At 44.8% G+C, this 19,360-nt stretch overlaps 1 protein-coding gene across 1 annotated transcript in view; it reads right to left on the bottom strand.

Annotated features, from left to right (window-relative positions):
- The window catches only part of SLC9A1 (solute carrier family 9 member A1), a 53,620-nt gene extending 50,648 nt beyond the window's left edge, over window positions 1-2,972 (bottom strand). The window contains exon 1 of the mRNA XM_049774704.1: window positions 2,296-2,972. Within this exon, the coding sequence (XP_049630661.1) occupies window positions 2,296-2,641 (346 nt within the window). The 5' untranslated portion in view covers window positions 2,642-2,972. The remainder of the gene's footprint in view (window positions 1-2,295) is intronic.
- Between the last annotated feature and the right edge of the window lie 16,388 nt (window positions 2,973-19,360).

Here is a 19,360-nt window from a genome sequence, read left to right as displayed (position 1 = left end):
AGCTATTACTACGACTCCTACCTCCATCTGACACATGGGGAAACTGAGGCTCAGAGAGAGAAGTGTCAGCGTGGTAGAAGCCTTATCTAACCACAGCAACAGGAAGTAAAAAACTGGACTTTCCACTGGTAAGTGGTTCAACAGCAAAATGTGTGACTTGGATGCCTCAGACCTGGGTTCGATCGACAAAAAAAAAAAATGTTGATGAACCCAAAGATACTTAGTTTTGGGCCAGAAGATAGTTCATAAGGCTGGAATATATGCTTTGCATGAAGAAGCCCTGGGTTCCATCTCTAGCAATGAATGCATGACCCCCTGAACACTGAGCCAGAATTAGACTCTGAATATCACCAGGTGTGATCCAAAATGCAAATTAAATGAATTCTCACTCTGACTACCTGAATGAAGACCTTGGGTTTTTCAGGCTTCCTCTCCTTACTCTCTTCCAGGATGCCAGATGCTGGGGTTCCTTTGTCTCAGAGGCAGAAAAATGTCATTCTAAGCCAAAGGCCCTCAGAGATCATATCCAGCCTCCTCATTTTACAGTGGGAAAACAGGTCTGAAGCGAAGTGGTTTGCCCAGAAGAAAGGCAGAAATTTCAGTCCTAGAGGGGGCCACAGAATCAACTGCATAAGGAGAGGCATGACTGGCCCAAGGTCACAGAGGGCTGGGGGAAGAAAATTCATGTCTCCGAACTTAATCTAGCATGAGGCACCCTTTTCATGGCCCCTGCTGTTCTCCCACTGCCCAGAGTCCTGAACACAGGTCCTGGTCATGACAAAGCAGTCCCAGCTACCTAGTTTAAGAAAAAACCCCTGACTCCCCAGAGCCTGCTCTTCTCCCTCCAGAAGGCTCAGAGATTCAGGTGTGTGGCCCAGCCCCAGGGCCCTAACAAAAAGCCAGTATGAATGGGAAGTGAGCATAATGGTAATTTACAGAAAGGTCTTAACACTGGCAAATGACACATCACAGTCACTGACAACAAATTAAAACAAAGGCTTTCTGACTAAACTGATAGAATCAAATTTAGAAATTCTGGTCAGTTTCACAGGTGGGCAAGAAAAGGCCCCCTGTTTGTTCAAGGTCATATATCATCAGAATCTATATATACAACTCCTCCGGCCCAGCCCTGATTTTCCTGGGAAACGAGCTGCTTTCAGGGTGTACACTGGTGTACTGATTCTGTTGGGTCACCACAGATCCACATCAGCAGTGAGCTCCCAGGTCTGACAGAACAGCACTTCCTGCAGCGGTCCTGAGCCCAGCTCACACCAGCCAAGCATCAAGATCAGCTCCTCCGTGTCCTTGGGAAAGCCGTGGGGCTTCCTGCCAAGAATTCCCCAATCCCCCAGCAGCAGAACCCAAGCTTTGTGACTGCCATAGCTAGCTGGGGGCTTAAAGCAAAAGCAATTTTCTAGCCCCCAAATATTCCCGTTTCAGGGACTTCTGAGAAACCCAGGCTCCGGTCACTTCTATCAAACACCCAGCATGCAGACCGCTTAGCCTAGCAGAGTGATCTACACTCTAGAAATAATCAACTTTACTCTTTTCCTTTTAGAAATGTTTAGCAGTGTCTCAAGCAAGGCCTGAATCTCAAGTCCCCTCTGTGTGTTCTTTGCCCAGAGTTGAGTGACACATCAGCCCAGACAGCATCTTGAAACACAGTTACTAACAACCAGAGAGTGAGCTGGGGCCAGTCTCAACCTTCAGAACGACCCCTGCACTTCCAAGATAAACTTCAGAAGTTTGCCCAGCACCCTGGCCAGAAACTGTACTATGAGGGAATGCACACCTGAGCTAGAATTGGATTCTACGGCGTCTGCCTAACCTGGGTAGGCAAAGTTGATAGCTAACACTCTTGGGATGAAGGATTATGGGGATCCCCTGTTCCACCAGACCGTAGAGCCTCAGAATTAAAACCCATCCTGGAATGCCTCCCATGCAGCATGCAATGGCACTGTTTGTTGATGACAGAGGAGACTATGCCACTTGCTGGAAGACACTCATCTTGGTCTCACACATAGCTAGGTGTCTGGCTCCTGTAGGAGTCTCACCCAGTGAAAGACTTGACAGACCATGGCTCTTGACTGAAGGTCTCTCATGGTCTAATCCTGCTCTCCCAAGCCCAGCCTGGCATCACTCTTGCAAGGTCTCGGGTAGCAGAGGCAAGAACTCCACTCGGAAGGACAGAGGTCAAATGTCACAGGAGTGGTCCAGATCCTTCCAGACCCAGGTAGCCCCCGGTTTAAGTTAGCAGCAAGAAGCTCACCAGTTGGATGGTTCCACCAGACTCACCTATCTTCATGAGGCAGGCCAGCAGGATCCAGAGGGAGATCTCAAAGGGCGTGCGCACATGCCCATAGTCAATGCCCAGCACTGGAAAGGCCTTTCGGGCCTTCATGCCATGGTCAGTGACTGACCGGTTTACAGGGCGGCTCTCGGGGATAATATCAGGAGGGGCCGTGGTGACATCCCCAATGGAGCGTTCCCGAGGCGGTGGGACAGTGCTGGCAGTAGGGCTGAGCTGGAGGCCATGACTCCTGAGAATTGGGGGTAGCCCCAGCAGAGCCAGCAGCAGTAGTAAGGAAGGGAAGATGCGCGGTGGAGAGAGCCCACAGATGCTAGACCACAGAAAAAGCATGCTGCTAGCTCAGCCCCAGAGGCCCCCCGCCCTCAATAAAGTGACAGCAGGATTCGGGACATAGGTAGCAAGGATCAATGGGTGGGGAGAGGCACTGGGACAGTCTTTAGAGAAAGTTCATGTCTCAGAGAGGTATCAGTCTGTCTGGGAGCAGTCCACCGAGGCTAGTAGAGGAAGGCTGGGTTCTCTACAGAACTCCAGGCTGGTATTAAAAAAAGGGACAGGAGACCTAAGGTTTTCAACTCCAGGTCTGGGAAAGAGGGAGTGAGGAGGAGAGGAGGCCCTTAGAGACAGAGAAGGGATAGGACAGGATGGACCCCAGGTAAGGAGGAGGAGGAAGAGGAAGAAGGAGGAGGAGGGAAGGCTGGGAGCCTGAGCAAAGTAGTGAGGAGCTGGGAGCCTGAGCTAAAGGAAGGGGAAGGAGAAGATGGGATCCAGTCAGGAAAGGAACAGAAGGAGCTGCAAGCCCAGGCGGCGAGGAAGGAGTGAAGCCAGAAAGCGGTCGGGTGCGTGCCCAAGCAGAGAAGGGCCGGGGTGCTGAGATTCCAGGGAAATGGAGTGGCGGAAGGCGGAGGCAGGCGGCCTGACGAGAGGGCGCCTCGGGGCGGGCCGGGGGTGGCTCGTAGGGGGACCAGCGGCAACACGCCCTCCTTTCAGTCCTAAGGCGGCTCCGCACTGCACTCCGGCCCGGCCCTGCTTCGGCTCCTCGAGTGCAGCTCTGACTTCCGCCCCGAGTCCAGTCCCAGCGCCGCCGGCGGCCGACTGCTGCCTGGTTAAAACGCGGTGTTACCTCTTATAGGCACCAGCGAGCAGCCGGTGCTCCTGGCTAGAAGGGCCCGTCAGCGCCCAGGCGGCGCAGCGACCCCTACCGCGGGGGAAGGAGTCTCGCAGGGGAAGAGATAGAATCCAGAAGAAAAAGAAAACAGAAAAATTGCAAACCGCAATCTATAAAGAGTCTAAAATGGATAAAAAGCTTCACCATATACAAAACGCTTTTATGTCCATCTCTCCAGTCACACGAAAGCTTTCTGAGTACTCTTGGGGAAGATAGATTATTATTCTATGTGTTTCATTACCATGTGACCTTGAGTAAATTACTCAACTTCCTATCTTCAGCTTTCTCCATGCCAGATGGAGACAGTAGAGGTACCAATATCAAAGGAATGTCGTGATCGACATGTTAGATCGACGGAATGGAGCCTGCATAGAAAATGCAGATTATGTGACAGTTTGTAATAATAGTTACAGTTAGTTCTGCAGGTGAAGAAACAAGTTAAAAGAGTTTCCTAGCTAACACGTAACTCTTTCGGAGTTAGTTTTCTAAGGATGCTGTAATAAAATGCCACAAGCCAGAGTTGCTTCAAGAACAAAAATGCTTAGCTTTAGATTCTATGACTGGAGTTCTAAAAATGAAGATATTGGCAGGATTGGCTGCTCTGAGGGTTATGAGGAGCAGAGAATCTATTCTGTCTCTCTCCCAGTCCTAGCAGTTTGCAGCATTTTTTGATCTCCATTTTACGGAATCTAAAATTTACCTCTTTGGGGGAGGGAGTAGGGGCACACACCGCCTGTGGTGCTCAGAGTTACTCCTGGCTCTGCACTCAGGAATAAATCATAACAGTGCATAGGACCATATGGGATGCTGGGAATCAATCCCAGGTAGACAGAATGCAGGGCAAATGCCCTATCCAAACCTAAGTCAACAACAACATGCAGGGCAAGAACCCTATTTGCTGTATTATCTCTCTAGCCCCTACAATTTTCCCTACTATAAGGACATTAACCAGTCTGGATTAAGAAATAATATTAGTCATAGCTTTATCATTTACAATAGTCCTATTTCCAAATAAGGTCACAATCACAATTACTGCGGTTAGGACTTCAATGTCAGTTGAGAGGACACATCTCAACCCACAACAGTAGTAGACCTGAGAACTGACCATATACTATTTGGTTAGGATTAGTAAGATTCAAGAGATCATGACTGTATAATGGAATAACTGAAAAGATTTTATTTTTTGTTTATTTGTATGTTTGGTTTTTTTTGAAGGCCCCCACACGAGCAATGTTCAGGAATCATTCCTGGCAAGTTTGTGGAATGATATGGAATGCTGGTGATTGAACTCCGGTTGGCCACATGCAAAGCATTCCACCTACCTGCTGTACTATCTCTCTGGACCCAGTTTTTTGTTTTGTTTTGTTTTGTTTTTTTGTTTTTTAATTTGAGGTTTAGATCTATAAGTAGTTGGAGACCCTCCTCAGAAGTTTTCACACACACACACACACACACACACACACACACACACACACACACACACACACACAAAAGGGCCCGGAGAGATAGCACAGCAGAGTTTGCCTTGCAAGCAGCCGATCCAGGACCAAAGGTGGTTGGTTCGAATCCCGGTGTCCCATATGGTCCCCCGTGCCTGCCAGGAGCTATTTCTGAGCAGACAGCCAGGAGTAACCCCTGGGAGTAACCCCTGAGCATCGCCGGGTGTGACCCAAAACCCAAAACCCCCAAAAAAACACAAAAAACAAAAAACAAAACAAACAAACAAACAAAAAAGAAGTTTTCAGAGGGCGGCCGGCGAGATGGCGCTAGAGGTGGGGCCAGAGAGGTGGCGCTAGAGGTAAGGTGTCTGCCATGGTCCTCCCAAGCCAGGGGCAATTTCTGAGTGCTTAGCCAGGAGTAACCCCTGAGCATCAAATGGGTGTGCCCCCCCACAAAAAAAGTTTTCAGAGGACCATGCAGTACCAGGGATCAAACCTGGACAAAGTAGGCACTCCACATTTTAAGCCATCTCCCTGAGATCACTAAAAACAATTTTGGTGGGGGCTGGAGGCCATACTCAGTAATACTAAGAGTTTACTTATGGGAGGACAAAATTATGTGCTCAAAGATCACTCCCGGTGGTGCTTGGGGGAACATATGGGATGCTAGATATTGAGCCAGGGTTAGCCATGCTCAAAAGGAAGCACCCTAACTCCTATACTATTTCTCGAGCTTTTTAAAATATAATCACCATGGGCTACCGAGATAGTACAGTGGATAGGGCACTTGCCTTGCATGTTGTCTACCCAAGTTTGACCCTTGGTAATCCATATGATCCCCTGAACCCTGCCAAGAGTGATCCCTGAGCATAGATGCCACGGAATACAGCATAGACACCTCCATTCTAGGGGAAGCACACCTCCAGAAGTATCTACTATGATTTTCCTGGAGCAGTGAGCTGTTATTCCCCCAAGAAATATTTTGGCCAGCAGGCCCGTTGGTGGAATTAATTATAAACCCTGCTTGATCACTGGCTATATTTCTGTTATATATGACATGGTGGTGACATTAAATATCTCTTTTCTTATCATTTGGCTTTGTCTCCCTTGCAAAACTACAGACCAAAATTTGGCCTCAGTCAATGTGCAGTCAGAGAAATTTCAGTACCAAAGGCAGCCAAAGTTCCCCGCTGGCTAAAAATATTTGCAACTCAAAGACGAGTCCAGCCAGCTACCTGCAACCTGTTTTTCTGTTTTTATCTTCTATGTGGTAACAATAGTTCTGTCTTGCATTTTACTATTCCTGCCAGCTGCAAAAATTGTAGCAGAACAAGTTTCTCATCCTTTGTTATAAGAACATCCTTTCTAAACTAGAACACCCCCTTACCTTTTAGCTGGGGATTCTGTTCACCTGTATCGGCTAGTTCTTTGATATGTATATTGTAGGGCTTGGTACCATTGTGTTGTTTTCTCCTAAGGTTCTCCACCTTTTCTTAGCGCGGAAATATCTTGCATTCCAGAGACTTGTATATATTTTCCAACATGGAGAGTAAATTTATCTCATGTCTGTTGCAGACGCAGGTCCCCATACAATGTACTTGAGTGGTCTCATTATTTCATATTTCATATTCGGTCGTTTGTGTGCCCGTTTTCCTTTCATGAAGGATTTCGTCCCCACTAAGAGATGCTGAGACGCAAGACGCCTGCAGCACATAGTGCCAGGAGTAATCTCTGAGCATTGCCGAGTATGGCCCCAAAACTAATATATCTGTATCTATATACCTATCTATTTATAGATATAGCCCATGGCCTGCACTGAAGAGAGAATTCAATGGGTTGAGAATGTTTCATATACAGGAGGGCTGGGTTTAATTCTCAGCTCTGCACAGTTCCCTGAGCAATGCAAGGAGCAACTCTATAACTTTGCCAAGAGTATCTCCCAAGTACTGTGGGTGTAACCACAAATATATATATATGTGTGTGTGTATATATATATATATGTATTATGTACATATATAATTGACATATCATTGCCTGGGATCCACATGTAGAAATTTAGATTTAATTGTTCCATGTTATTACCCTAGCATAAATGGCCTTTCAAAAGCTCACACACCTGCTACACACACACACACACACACACACACACACACTCCTCTTCTATTATTCTACTGTACATATAGGGCTGAGAACTATTGAAATTACTAAAGTGCTACCTCTGTTCTCAAAAAAGTATATCAAGACCAAGAAAGTCAAAGTGACTAGCTCAAGATCACAAAATGATTTCAAAGAGGCTGAATTTAGTTTAGAAAATATTTACTGAGCCTTCTGATTAGGTTTATGTGCTGAGCTTTGATGACACAGAGATAAGACATAGGGAAGAAGCAAGTGTTAAGAGTTAAGAGGGGACCCATATTGGGCATAACATGGCCTTCTAGGTTGCTAATATTGTTTTTTTTTGTTTGTTTGTTTGTTTGCTTTTTACAAAAGAAGTTCTTTTTGAAGAGCTCACCAAGCCCTAATGATGAAATGTCCTATCCTTTCACTGGGTGGTATATTACAATTATACTAAAGTGATATAATAATGACTGGAGGTGCCAATGTTAAATCCAATTCCCTGTACCCCACATCCTCCTGGCACAGTCACTTGAGAAATGACAGACACTAGAAGAGCCTGTCCAAGGACCTTATGCCTCCTGGGAGCAGATGAAAGAAGAACATTAGCTATAATGGAAGTAACAAAAAGAGAGAAACAGCATTTATGGAAAGGATCAGAATATTACAATGAGGGCCCAGAGGGATAGCACAGTGGCGTTTGCCTTGCAAGCAGCCGATCCAGGACCAAAGGTGGTTGGTTCGAATCCCGGTGTCCCATATGGTCCCCCGTGCCTGCCAGGAGCTATTTCTGAGCAGACAGCCAGGAGTAACCCCTGAGCACCGCCGGGTGTGGCCCCCCAAAAACAAACAAACAAACAAACAAGAATATTACAATGCTACTTTATAATGACACAAGACCTAGTGCATAATGAGAGCTTAATAAATAAGAGCAATTATTTTCATTTCCATTTTACAGATGAAAAGGAAAAAAAGACACCATGCCCAGGGATATAGTACAGGGACTCATGCCTTGCATGTGGTCTACCCTGTTTCAGTCCCCATCACTACATAGTCCCATGCGTTGCCAGGTTCAATCCTAAGCACCACTGGGGTGACCTGTGAAATCTCTAGTACTGCAGGACTCAAGCAGAACCACTCCTTGGGCTCTGATATTAAACTATGGATTGTTGAATTACAATTACTAGGAGGGACTTTATTAGTACCACTTGGGACCCAGTTTACATTGAACAACTAAAAATAGCCAGGGATATAGCTCAGCAATGTAGCACTTGCCTTATATGTGTGAGAGTCTGGATTCAATCCCCAGAACTACAGGAAAAAACAACAACAACAACAACAAACAAATATCAGTGACATAAAGCCTCTTAGCCAAGATTTCATAGCAATTAGATAGCAGATCCAAGACTCTAATTACCTTTCTAAAATGTGAATCCAGTACTCCTTCAAAACTATCTATGTTCGTTGTTAAAAAAAAAAAAAAGGAGTGATGGTTGAAAGGACTTTCCACTGGTGACACAAAACTGAAGCCCTTTCTAGTTTAAGGGTGGTATTCACTGGCATGCTTGAATTCTTTCTTCTCTGGATTCTCTTTCATTCTAGTCCACAGTGTCTAGAATGTGGGCCAACCTGGAAAGAGCAGATCCCATGAGAGCCAGGAAAGCCAACCCTGAGATCCTCAACAGCTTGGAGAAACTTGTAACCACTCAAGTGCCAGGGAAGATCCCTTGGGGGAAACCACTGTGACATGCAGGATGTTTAAGTAGTACAGGGGGTGCCTCACTGACATAGACACCCAAACTGTCTGGTTCTAGTCCTAGCATACCCCTTATTACTTAGAAGACTTTAGATAAACTAATCAACTTCCCGGTTCTGAAGATGCTTCCTTCAGAGTGTGGGAACAACAGTAAAGCCAATTGCATGGGACTGTTTCCAATCTTGTCAGCCAATATATGTGTAGCACTTAGAGCAGCACCACATATAGTTCCCATCAATATTTTTATTTGCAAGTCCTGAGTATTTAAGGTATAGATTATAGTTTTGGTTTGGTTTGGCTTTTGTTGTGGAATTATACCCAGCAGCGCTTAAGAGCTACTTCCAGGGGTTGGAGCTGCCGACCTAGGACTAACCAGGGTTCAATCCCTGGCATCTCATATGGTTCCCTGAGCCTGCTAGGAGTGATTTATGAACCCAGAGTCAGGAGTAACCCCTGAGTGCCACTGGGTGTGGCCCAAAAACAAACAAACAAACAATAAATAAATAAAAAAGAGCTATTTCTATTTCTGTGCTTGCAGGTTGCTCCTGGAAATGCTCAAGGAATCATGTAGTAACAGAATCCAGGCCTCCTGCAGGCAAAGCATGCACTCAGTCTACTGTACTATCTCTCTGACACCAGTATTTTTTGTTTTGTTTTTTTGGGGGGAGGGCCACACCCAGTGACACTCATGGGTTATCCCTGGCAATGCACTCAGAAATCGCTCCTGAAAAAAAGAAAAGAAAAGAAATCGCTCCTGGCTCAGGGGACCATATGGGACACTGGGAATTGAACCTGTGTTTGTCCTGGAGCTGCCACGTGCAAGGCAAATGCCCTACCACTGTGCTATCGCTCTGGCCCTGACACCAGAATTTGATAATAATTGTATGTGAGAGATAGTACAGGAGGCAAGACACTTGCCTTCATGTGATCATCCTGGTTCCATCCCCATGCTCAAGGACTCTCCTGAGCATTGAGCAAGAAATAGCACAATCTCCCCCAAAATAGTAATTTTAGATAAATCATCCTGCTTATTGACCATGTTAAAATATGATCTGAGCCAAAGCAATTGTACATGATAGGGTGTTTGCATTGCGTTCAGCTGACCCTGGTTCAATATTCAGCACCCCATATGGTCCACTGAGCCTGCCAGGAGTGATTCCTGAGTGAGCAGGTGTAACCCCTTAGTACTTCTGGGTGCAGCCCCCAAACCAAAACCAAGCAAGCAAACAAACAAAAAGCATGATCCTCTTAAGAGTCAAAAGTTAAAATATACTGTAATATTTATAACCCTATTCTAGCAAGTCCTCTCATTAAAAATGTATGTTATATTTTTCATTTTTATTGCTGTTTCTTCTGTGATAACTGAGGTCACATCTCTGGCTATGGTATTCAAACATTTAGCTGTAGGGCCCGGAGAGTTAGCACAGCGGTGTTTGCCTTGCAAGCAGCCAATCCAGGACCTAAGGTGGTTGGTTCGAATCCGGTGTCCCATATGGTCCCCCCTGCCTGCCAGGAGTTATTTCTGAACAGACAGCCAGGAGTAACCCCTGAGCACTGCGGGTGTGGCCCAAAAACCAAAAAAAAAAAAACAAAAAACCAACAACAACAACAAAAAAAAACCATTTAGCTGTAGTGCACAACAGGGATTCTACTCTAGAGTGTGGTACTTGCACACTCAACAGTGTGTCCCCCAGGCTTAAACTTCTTTCAGTTGTGGTGATTGCCCATGTGCTCCCCAGGAAATGTGCTCCTTTTGGGAATAAAAAAAAAAAAAAAAAAAAAGGATCACATAGTTGCCAGGGTTGCACTCAGTGCATGCATCATAGACCTGTGAACATACCCACACAACGCATGTGTTCTAGCTACTGAACTCTTCTGTGGCCCCAAATCTCTTTTTGAGGGGTAGGAAGGGGATAGGGTCACAACTAGAAGGACTTAGGGCTTTCTCCTGGCTCTACATTCAGGGATTTCTGGAAGGGCTGGGGGGAACATATGTGATTCTGGGGATACCCTGGTCAACTATGTACAAGATAAACTCCTTACCTGCTGTACTAGTTTTCCAGTCCCTCTTTTTTTCCTTTTTCCTTCTTTTAAATTCCAGACTCACACTGCTCCTTTTTTGTTGTTGTATCGTTTTTATGTTTTGTTTCAGAGTCACAACCAGCAGAACACAAGGATTGCTCATGGCTCTGCACTAGAAATTACTCTTGGCAGGCTTGGGGGACCATTTGGAATCCTGGAGATTGAATCTAGGTGGGTGCAAAACACTCTACCTGCTCTAAAATCACTTTTTTCTAGCCCATATTGCTCTTGATTCAGACAAGCCATGGCTTGTAAATCTTCCCCTGTGGATCACTGACAGCATTAGGGGGCTAGAGCAATAGCTCAGTGGGTAAGGCATTTACCTTGCATGAAGCTGACCTGGGTTCAATTTCTGGCATCTCATATGATCCCATGAGCCTACCAGGAATAACTTCTGAGCACAAGGCCAAAAATAATCCCTGAGTGCTGCCAGGTATGGCCGAAAAACAAAAACAAAAAATAAAAGAAAAAAGACAGTATCAGAATGCTTGATGCCTCGTTCCATAGCCCCCACTGAATTCTTTCACTGAAAGTTATGGAAATTTATTGAATGGAAATTGTCAGCAGACACATGGCAAATAGTGTGTGGGAGAAAAGAATTTTCTGGATCACTTGCTTATTACCTGTGGATCATTTTCTACCTTATTACATAGACAAGCCACATTTGCTTCTGTCCCTCAGTTTGTCCCTCAGGAGGTAGGTGGAGTCATAATTCCCATTTTTGTAAGGTTAATGGAAGGAGTCAAAGCCTGGTGTATGTCAAGCTCAGTTCCTGTGACATAGTTGGCACTCATTAACTGAGTTCATTTCCTTCTTTCCTTTGTTATATAATATCACAGCTCCCAAGGCCTTCTAATCTCCCCTCCTCTCACTCCAGTACAACCACACTTCCTTCTTGACATTTCTCAAATACTACTTTAGGCCTTAGCATATTCTGTTCCTGCCACATGGAACATCCTTCCCCAGTTAGCCACTTGATGTATTTCCTCACATTCTTTAAGCTTTTCTCCAAATCTCCTTTACTTGGTGTCGGTGGTGGGAGGGCGGCACACCCAGGACTTTAATCCTGGTTCTATGTTCAGGAATTACTCCTGGTAGCATTTGCAGATCAAACTAAGGTCAGCCAAAAACAAAGTAAGTGCATCACTCCCTGTACTGTCTCTCCAACACCCAGATCTTTCTTTTCAACACAGTCTACTATATGATACTTCTGCTTTTTGTTTTAGGGACACACTCAGGACCTATTCTGGGATCTGTGCTCTGGAGTGAGTCCTGACAGTACTCAGAGAACCATATATGATACTGGGGATTTAAAGCAGTGTTGGTAGGAATCAAGAAAAGTACCTTAACTCCTATGGTACCTCTATTTAATAAATAATGCTTCTTTTAACTTAATTAAAAAAATTTGGTGGCCGGGCGGTGGCGCTAGAGGTAAGGTGCCTGCCTTGCCTGCACTAGCCTTGGACGGACCGCAGTTCCGCAGTTCCGTCCCTGGTGTCCCATATGGTCCCCCAAGCCAGGAGCAACTTCTGAGCGCATAGCCAGGAGTAACCCCTGAGCGTTACCGGGTGTGGCCCAAAAACCAAAACAAAAAAAAAATTTGGGGGGGGGGGGCCCAGAGACATAGCACAGCGGTGTTTGCCTTGCAAGCAGCCGATCCAGGACCAAAGGTGGTTGGTTGAAATCCCGGTATCCCATATGGTCCCCTGTGCCTGCCAGGAGCTATTTCTGAGCAGACAGCCAGGAAGTAACCCCTGAGCACTGCCGGGTGTGGCCCAAAAACCAAAAACAAAAAAAACAAAAAAAAATTTTTTTTTTGGTTTCTGGGCCACATCTGCCAGCACTCAGATGTTACTCCTGGCTCTGCGCTCACTCCTGGCAGGCTCTGGGGACCATATGGCACGTCAGGAATCAAACTGGGGTCTGTCCTGGGTTGGTCACATGCAAGGCAAATGCCCTACCATTGTGCTATCACTTTGGTCCTATTATTTAGTAAATAATGCTTCTAATCAACACTCATTACTACCACCAGTCCCAGATCCTTTTGTTTTATTCCACAACACTTTACCCTCTCACATGTGGTCTAATTGTTTTACTTATTAAATTTATTGTTTGTATCATGTATTTTGTTTTTTGTTTTTTGTTTTTGGGCCACACCTGGTGGAGCTCAGGGGTTACTCCTGGCTGTCTGCTCAGAAATAGCTCCTGGCAGGCACAGGGGACCATATGGGACACTGGGATTCGAACCAACCAGCTTTGGTCCTGGATGGGCTGCTTGCAAGGCAAACGCTGCTTTGCTATCTCTCCGGGCCCTATATCATGTATTTTAAATTTTTCTTTAAAAATGTATTTGCGGGGCCGGCGAGGTGGCCCTAGAGGTAAGGTGTCTGCCTTGCAAGCGCTAGCCAAGGAAGGACCGCGGTTCCATTCCCCAGCTCCCCATATGGTCCCCCCAAGCCAGGGGCAATTTCTGAGGGCTTAGCCAGGATTAACCCCTGAGCATCAAATAGGTGTGGCCCAAAAAACCAAAAGAAAAAAAAAAGTATTTGGGGCGAGGCCGGAGAGATAGCACAGTGGTAGGGTATTTGCCTTGCACTCAGTTGATCCAAGACAGATGGTGGTTTGAATCCTGGCATCCCATATGCTCCCCTATGCCTGGCAGCAACGATTTCTGAGCACAGAGCTAGGAGTACCCCTGAGTGCTGCCGGGTGTGACCAAAAAAGGAAAAAAAATTATTTGGGGGATCATACTCAACTGTGTTCAGAATTTACTGCTATTGACTGTACACAAAATTACTCCTGTCAGTTATGACGGGCCATATGAAGTAGTGTGGATCAAACTTGGGTTGACCATGTGCAAAGCAAGCTTCTCACTCTGTACTATCTCTTCAGCCAGTTCTTGCTATTTTCTTGAAAAATCTAAACTCCATAAGGACTTGAAGGACCAATTGATTAATGAATGAACGAATGATTGAATGAGTTGCACCATACATTATTTGCAATTTGAAAAACACTGCTCTGGGGCCTGAGAGATAGCATGGAGGTAAGGCGTTTGCCTTTCATGTAGAAGATCATCAGTTCGAATTCCGGCGTCCCATATGGTCCCCCGTGCCTTCCAGGAGCAATTTCTGAGCATGGAACCAGGAATAACCCCTGAGCACTGCCGGGTGTGACCCAAAAACCACAGAGAGAGAGAGAGAGAGAGAGAGAGAGAGAGAGAGAGAGAGAGAGAAGAGAAGAGAAGAGAAGAGAAGAGAAGAGAAGAGAAGAGAAGAGAAGAGAAGAGAAGAGAAGAGAAGAGAAGAGAAGAAAAGAGAAGAAAAGAGAAGAAAAGAGAAGAAAAGAAAAGAAAAGAAAAGAAAAGAAAAGAAAAGAAAAGAAAAAAAAGAAAAACACTGCTCTAAGAGACCATCTTTTACAAGACCACGGAACTAGGAAGTGAGAATACAGGTATGATTCTAAAAGCCAAAAATTTACCCCCCTTCTCTTTGTTTTCTTTCTTTGTTTTTTTTTGTTTGCTTTAGTTTGGATTTTACTGTTTTCTTCATTTCTTGAGGCTGAGAGGTCCCAAGGGAAAACATGCAAAGCCTCGAGATCATTTGAATGATGGAAGTCAGAATATAGGACTCGATGAGTTGGGTTCATCATTCATTCAGTAAGAGTTCACAATCTACAAGGTGCAAATCACTGTTTTCTGCCTCCATACTGAATCAGATCAGTTCTATCAGTGAACTTGATATGCTCACCTCTACTTGCTGACTAGGCAGTATGAGGCAGGTCAGAAAAATAAAAGTTTAGACTGGAAAACCCAGCTGCCTCTGCCACATCCGCCATCTTCCCATCAGGAAAACAGCTCAGCTTTTCTACTACGCTTCAAAAGAAAATCATGGCCACAAACTTCCCAAGTAATCTGAAGTAATCTGGTTCAGGCTGAAATCTTTGGGTTCTTCTCAGAAAGAGTGGGGGCAGATTCTCCTTTCTGCCTGAACGCCCAGCAGCCCACAGCCAAACCTGACACCCGCCAACAGAAAAGGTCCACAATTTTACCTTATCATACTGCCATGCCATCTTATTTGTTCCAGATATATAGATCCTTTTCTATATTCTATATTCTATATATTCTATATTCTACAGGTGTCAGCCCAGTACAAAAGTTGCATAGGAAACCACCAAGCTCAATGAGCCTAAACAGTAACACTAAAGGTTCAACTAGTATCAACCACAGCTCAGGAAATCCTTAGATGCTGACTTTAGTAGATCCACTGTCAAATATAATAATTATTATTGAAAACTGGTCCTTATTGATCAAAGTTTTGATAATTCCATTTGTCTTTGTATGATAAAAAACAATATGAAGTAAAGTTGTGCCTGCAAGAGGGCAGGCTTCGGTAGTGAGTAGGAAACGAGACATTGGTGGAGAGGTCACACTGATTGGTGGAATTGGTGTTTAAACTATTTTTTGTTTGTTTTTTTTGGGTCACACCCAGTAGCACTCAGGGGTTACTCCTGGCTCTGCACTCAGAAATCACCCCTGGCAGTCATGGGGGACCATATGGAATGCTAGGATTCGAACCACCGTCCTTCTGCATGCAAGGCAAATGCGTTACCTCCATGCTATATCTCCGGCCCCAATGTTTCAACTATGTAATAACTTAAAAAACTGTATTTTGAACAACTTGGTAAGGTCATAGTGTTATAATAAAAATAATTTTGGGTCTTATAAACAAGAATATCAGATACCCAGAAGTACATGCCTAAAGATTTGCTTAGAACGTGGGGCTATATAGCATCATAACAGGAAATAAATTCTCTAAGGGAAGGCAAATACGAGGCAAACAGAGGTTGGTCAGTAAAGTTTATTATGTCATTTCCTCTGCTCTTATGTACAGCTTGGTGTGAGTCTAAAGTTGTCTCAAATAGATAACTTAAAAAAATTTTTTTCGGGGCCGGAGAGATAGCATGGATGTAAGGTGTTTGCCTTTCATGCAGAAGGTCATCAGTTCGAATTCCGGCGTCCCATATGGTCCCCCGTGACTGCCAGGAGCAATTTCTGAGCATGGAGCCAGGAGTAACCCCTGAGCACTGCCGGGTGTGACTCAAAAACCACACAAAAAAATTATTTTTCAGGCCACAGGTGGCAGTACTCAGGGATTCCTACTGGAGTGCTAGGGGTATGTGTGCTGGGGACTGACCTTATATATGTGGTGCTGGATATTAAATAATGTGGGTTCATAAGGTGCAAGGCAAGCACCCTGCTCATTATGTGATCTCTCCAGTCCCTCAAGTGATTAACATTTTTGAAAGGGAGATAGGGTTTGGATCACATTGCTCAGGGGCTACTCCTGATTTGTGCTTTAGTGATTTTTGTGGGCCAGGTTATCCTGTGCCAGGCTCAAACTTGAATCTCCACATGTAAAGCCTTCAGCCCACTGAGCTGTCTCTAAAGTTCAAGAGTTTTTCTTGAGGCCAGAGCAGTAGCACAAACGGTAGGGCATTTACCTTGCACGAGGCTGACCCAGAACGGACCACTGTTCTATTCTTCTGTGTCCCATATGATCCCCTAAGCCAGGAGGGAGTGATTTCTGAGCGCATAGCCAGGAGTAACCCCTGAGAGTCACCGGGTGTGGCTCCTACCCCCCCAAAAAAGAGTTTTTCTTTATTTACTTCCAGCTCTAAGTAATGTTTATGACTAAGTGGCATGTTTAGGACCATAGATTGAAGGCCTTCAACTGTCATAATGGTTTAGTGTTCACTTCTCAGTCTTCATTTGTTTTAGCTTCAATCACTGATCCCCCCCTCCTTTTTATTTATTTATTTATTTATTTATTTATTTATTTATTTATTTATTTTGTGGTTTTTGGGTCACACACGGCAATGCTCAGGGGTTATTCCTGGCTCCAGGCTCAGAAATTGCTCCTGGCAGGCACGGGGGACCATATGGGACGCCGGGATTCGAACCGATGACCTCCTGCATGAAAGGCAAATGCCTTACCTCCATGTTCTCTCTCTGGCCCCAGTCCTTTTTATTTTTTAACAAAACCCACTGATTCCTCTTGAAACATTTTTTCTTTTTCTTTATTTTAGGGGGCTCTTCGGAAGGGGGGAGCTGACATACCTAGGATGCTCAGGGCTTACTCCTAGCTTTGTATTCAGGTGTTACTCCTGGTGGTGCCCAGGGACCATATAGGGATATAGGAAGTGGGGATCAAAGTTGAATAAATGCCCTACCCACTGTAGTATCACTCCAGCCCCTTGAAACACTTTCTTTAATTACCTCATGAGATCCTTTCTTACCTAGATATCCTCCCCTCCCTAACTGCTCCTTCTCTATATGCTATGGCTGAATCCTCTGAGCTTCCCGAGTCACTTCTCGCCTTTGCACTCTCTCTATTTGTTTTTCTGATGATCTCTCTTCCTCATGGCTTCAAAGAACATGAACGGGCAGACACTGCATAGATTTGTACCTCTGCTGTAAACCCAAGATACTGCATCCCACTGAGCATTCCACATGTCCACCTGGATTCCTACCAGAAATCTCAAAAACAGTAGTTCCAAACCAGAGGGGCGTCTTTCCACCTCCTCCCCAGTTCTGCTTCCCCCATCATCTTCCCCATGCAGGAAGCAGTCACACCATCTTCCCTCTTACTCAAGCCAAAACCCTGAGTCATTCCAGATTCCTTTTTTTTTTTTTTCTGTCTTGTCAATTCTTGGCAGATACTATCAATTCAGTCTCAAAAGCATATTCAGAATCCAACTGCTTCTTATTGCCTTCTCCACTCCCACTCCCATCCCAATCACAACCATTTCCATTTCTTGTCTAGATTATTATAATCATTTTCAAGCAGCATTGGTTCCACAATGCAGTGAGAAGGATCTCTATAAAGTTTCTGTTAGATGCTGTCCCCTCCTTCCCAAACCCCTTCAAAGTCTTTATTACTCAAAAAACTCCACTCAGTTTTGTCTGGCTTCATCCCAATTCTTCCTCCTCATTTTAGCTACACTGACTTCCTATTTCTTCCCCACCCCACCCCACCCCCTTATTTTGGGAGGGGGGGCATAGGGCTACAACCAATCGTGCTTAGGAGGACTTACTCCTAGCTCTGACTCAGAGATCTTGGTGGTGCTTCTTGGGGAACCAGGAACTGAACTCTGAGTTGGTTGCACATAAGGCAAGTGCCTACCCCATTGTATTATCTCTTCAGTCTCCCTTTTTTGGGGGACTAGGGGTACTTCTGGTATTGCTCAGGAAGCTACTCCTAATAGTGTTCAATGGTGCTCCTGGTGGGGTGCTGGGGTGCTGGGGATAAAGTCCAGGGCTCTCACATGTAAAATATGTGTTCTAGCCCTTGAGTCATTTTCCAGCATAAATAGGAAATGTGTTTAATTTGCTGTTCTGGGTTTTTTTTTTTTCTTTTATTTCTGTCCTGGAGATTAATGTAGATTCTTATACAGGTATAGGACGTGCTCTACCACTGATTTATATCCTTGGCCACTATTTATTTCTAAATACTCCAGGTTTAGTGGTTCTTGAGAGCCTTTGATTATGCAGTTCCTCTGCTTGGAGTATAATCAGCCTCACATATTTGCTCTTCACTTTCCTCCTTTGCTCTTCATTTTCCTCTTCACTTTCTTTAGGTCTGAGCTCTTTGCTCATATACTACCTCTCAGTGAGCCTCATTCTCAGCCCCAATCCTCTCCTTCTGTTTAATACCTTGGCCAGGAATGTGCTTGGTTGTAGAGTACTTGTTTTATATGCATGAAGCTTTGGATTAGATTTCAGCCCTACAATGACTCCTATGCACTTCCAGGAATGACCTTAGAGCAATGAGCCAGATATAGCTCAAGAGAATTGCTGGGTGTGGCCTCAAAACAAACAAACAAAAAAGAAGTAATATCTGTATCTCACATTTCCTCTTTCCTCCTTTATTTTTATTCATGGTTTTAACTATCTGACACACTACATTATTACAGTCTGACAGCAGGCATTCAAGGCAGAGAGCAAAATGGTTGGTAAATCAGACTTGAAGGAGTCAGGAGATGCCCAGTGGTGAAAGGTTTCCCTTGCGAGTGTGAGTGAGGGTCATGGGGCATGTGTTGAGTACAATTCTGTCAGCTCTGCTGTGTGTGATCCCAAATGCCTTAATCATTCTTGGCAGCCAACTGTGTGTAAGTACTACAGATAAAAGGTAGGAACTATGGAGAGAACAACTAAAATGGTACAGGAGCACAATGGCCAGTGATGCGGCCCACTGCTCAACATACGAATGCACCACACAAAAACTGTTTGAATAGCAAAACCAAGTGTATGTATCATCCCCATTCTACACATTAACATGGAAAAGGAAAATCAAACTCCCAGTACTTGAAGGCTCAATCTCCCACTGCTTAGCTGTGTAACTGTAGGCAAGTAATTTCATTGTGTCAGGGTCTTTATCTATAAGATGGGATAACAATAAAATCATTTCCTTAAGGTTTCTAGGAGGGTTCAGTGA

This window comes from Suncus etruscus, chromosome 6 (genome assembly GCF_024139225.1).
Source record: "Suncus etruscus isolate mSunEtr1 chromosome 6, mSunEtr1.pri.cur, whole genome shotgun sequence".
NCBI lineage: Eukaryota > Metazoa > Chordata > Mammalia > Eulipotyphla > Soricidae > Suncus > Suncus etruscus.
The sequence above is the reverse complement of the archived record's forward strand: the minus strand, read 5'-3'. Positions and strand labels throughout refer to the sequence as shown.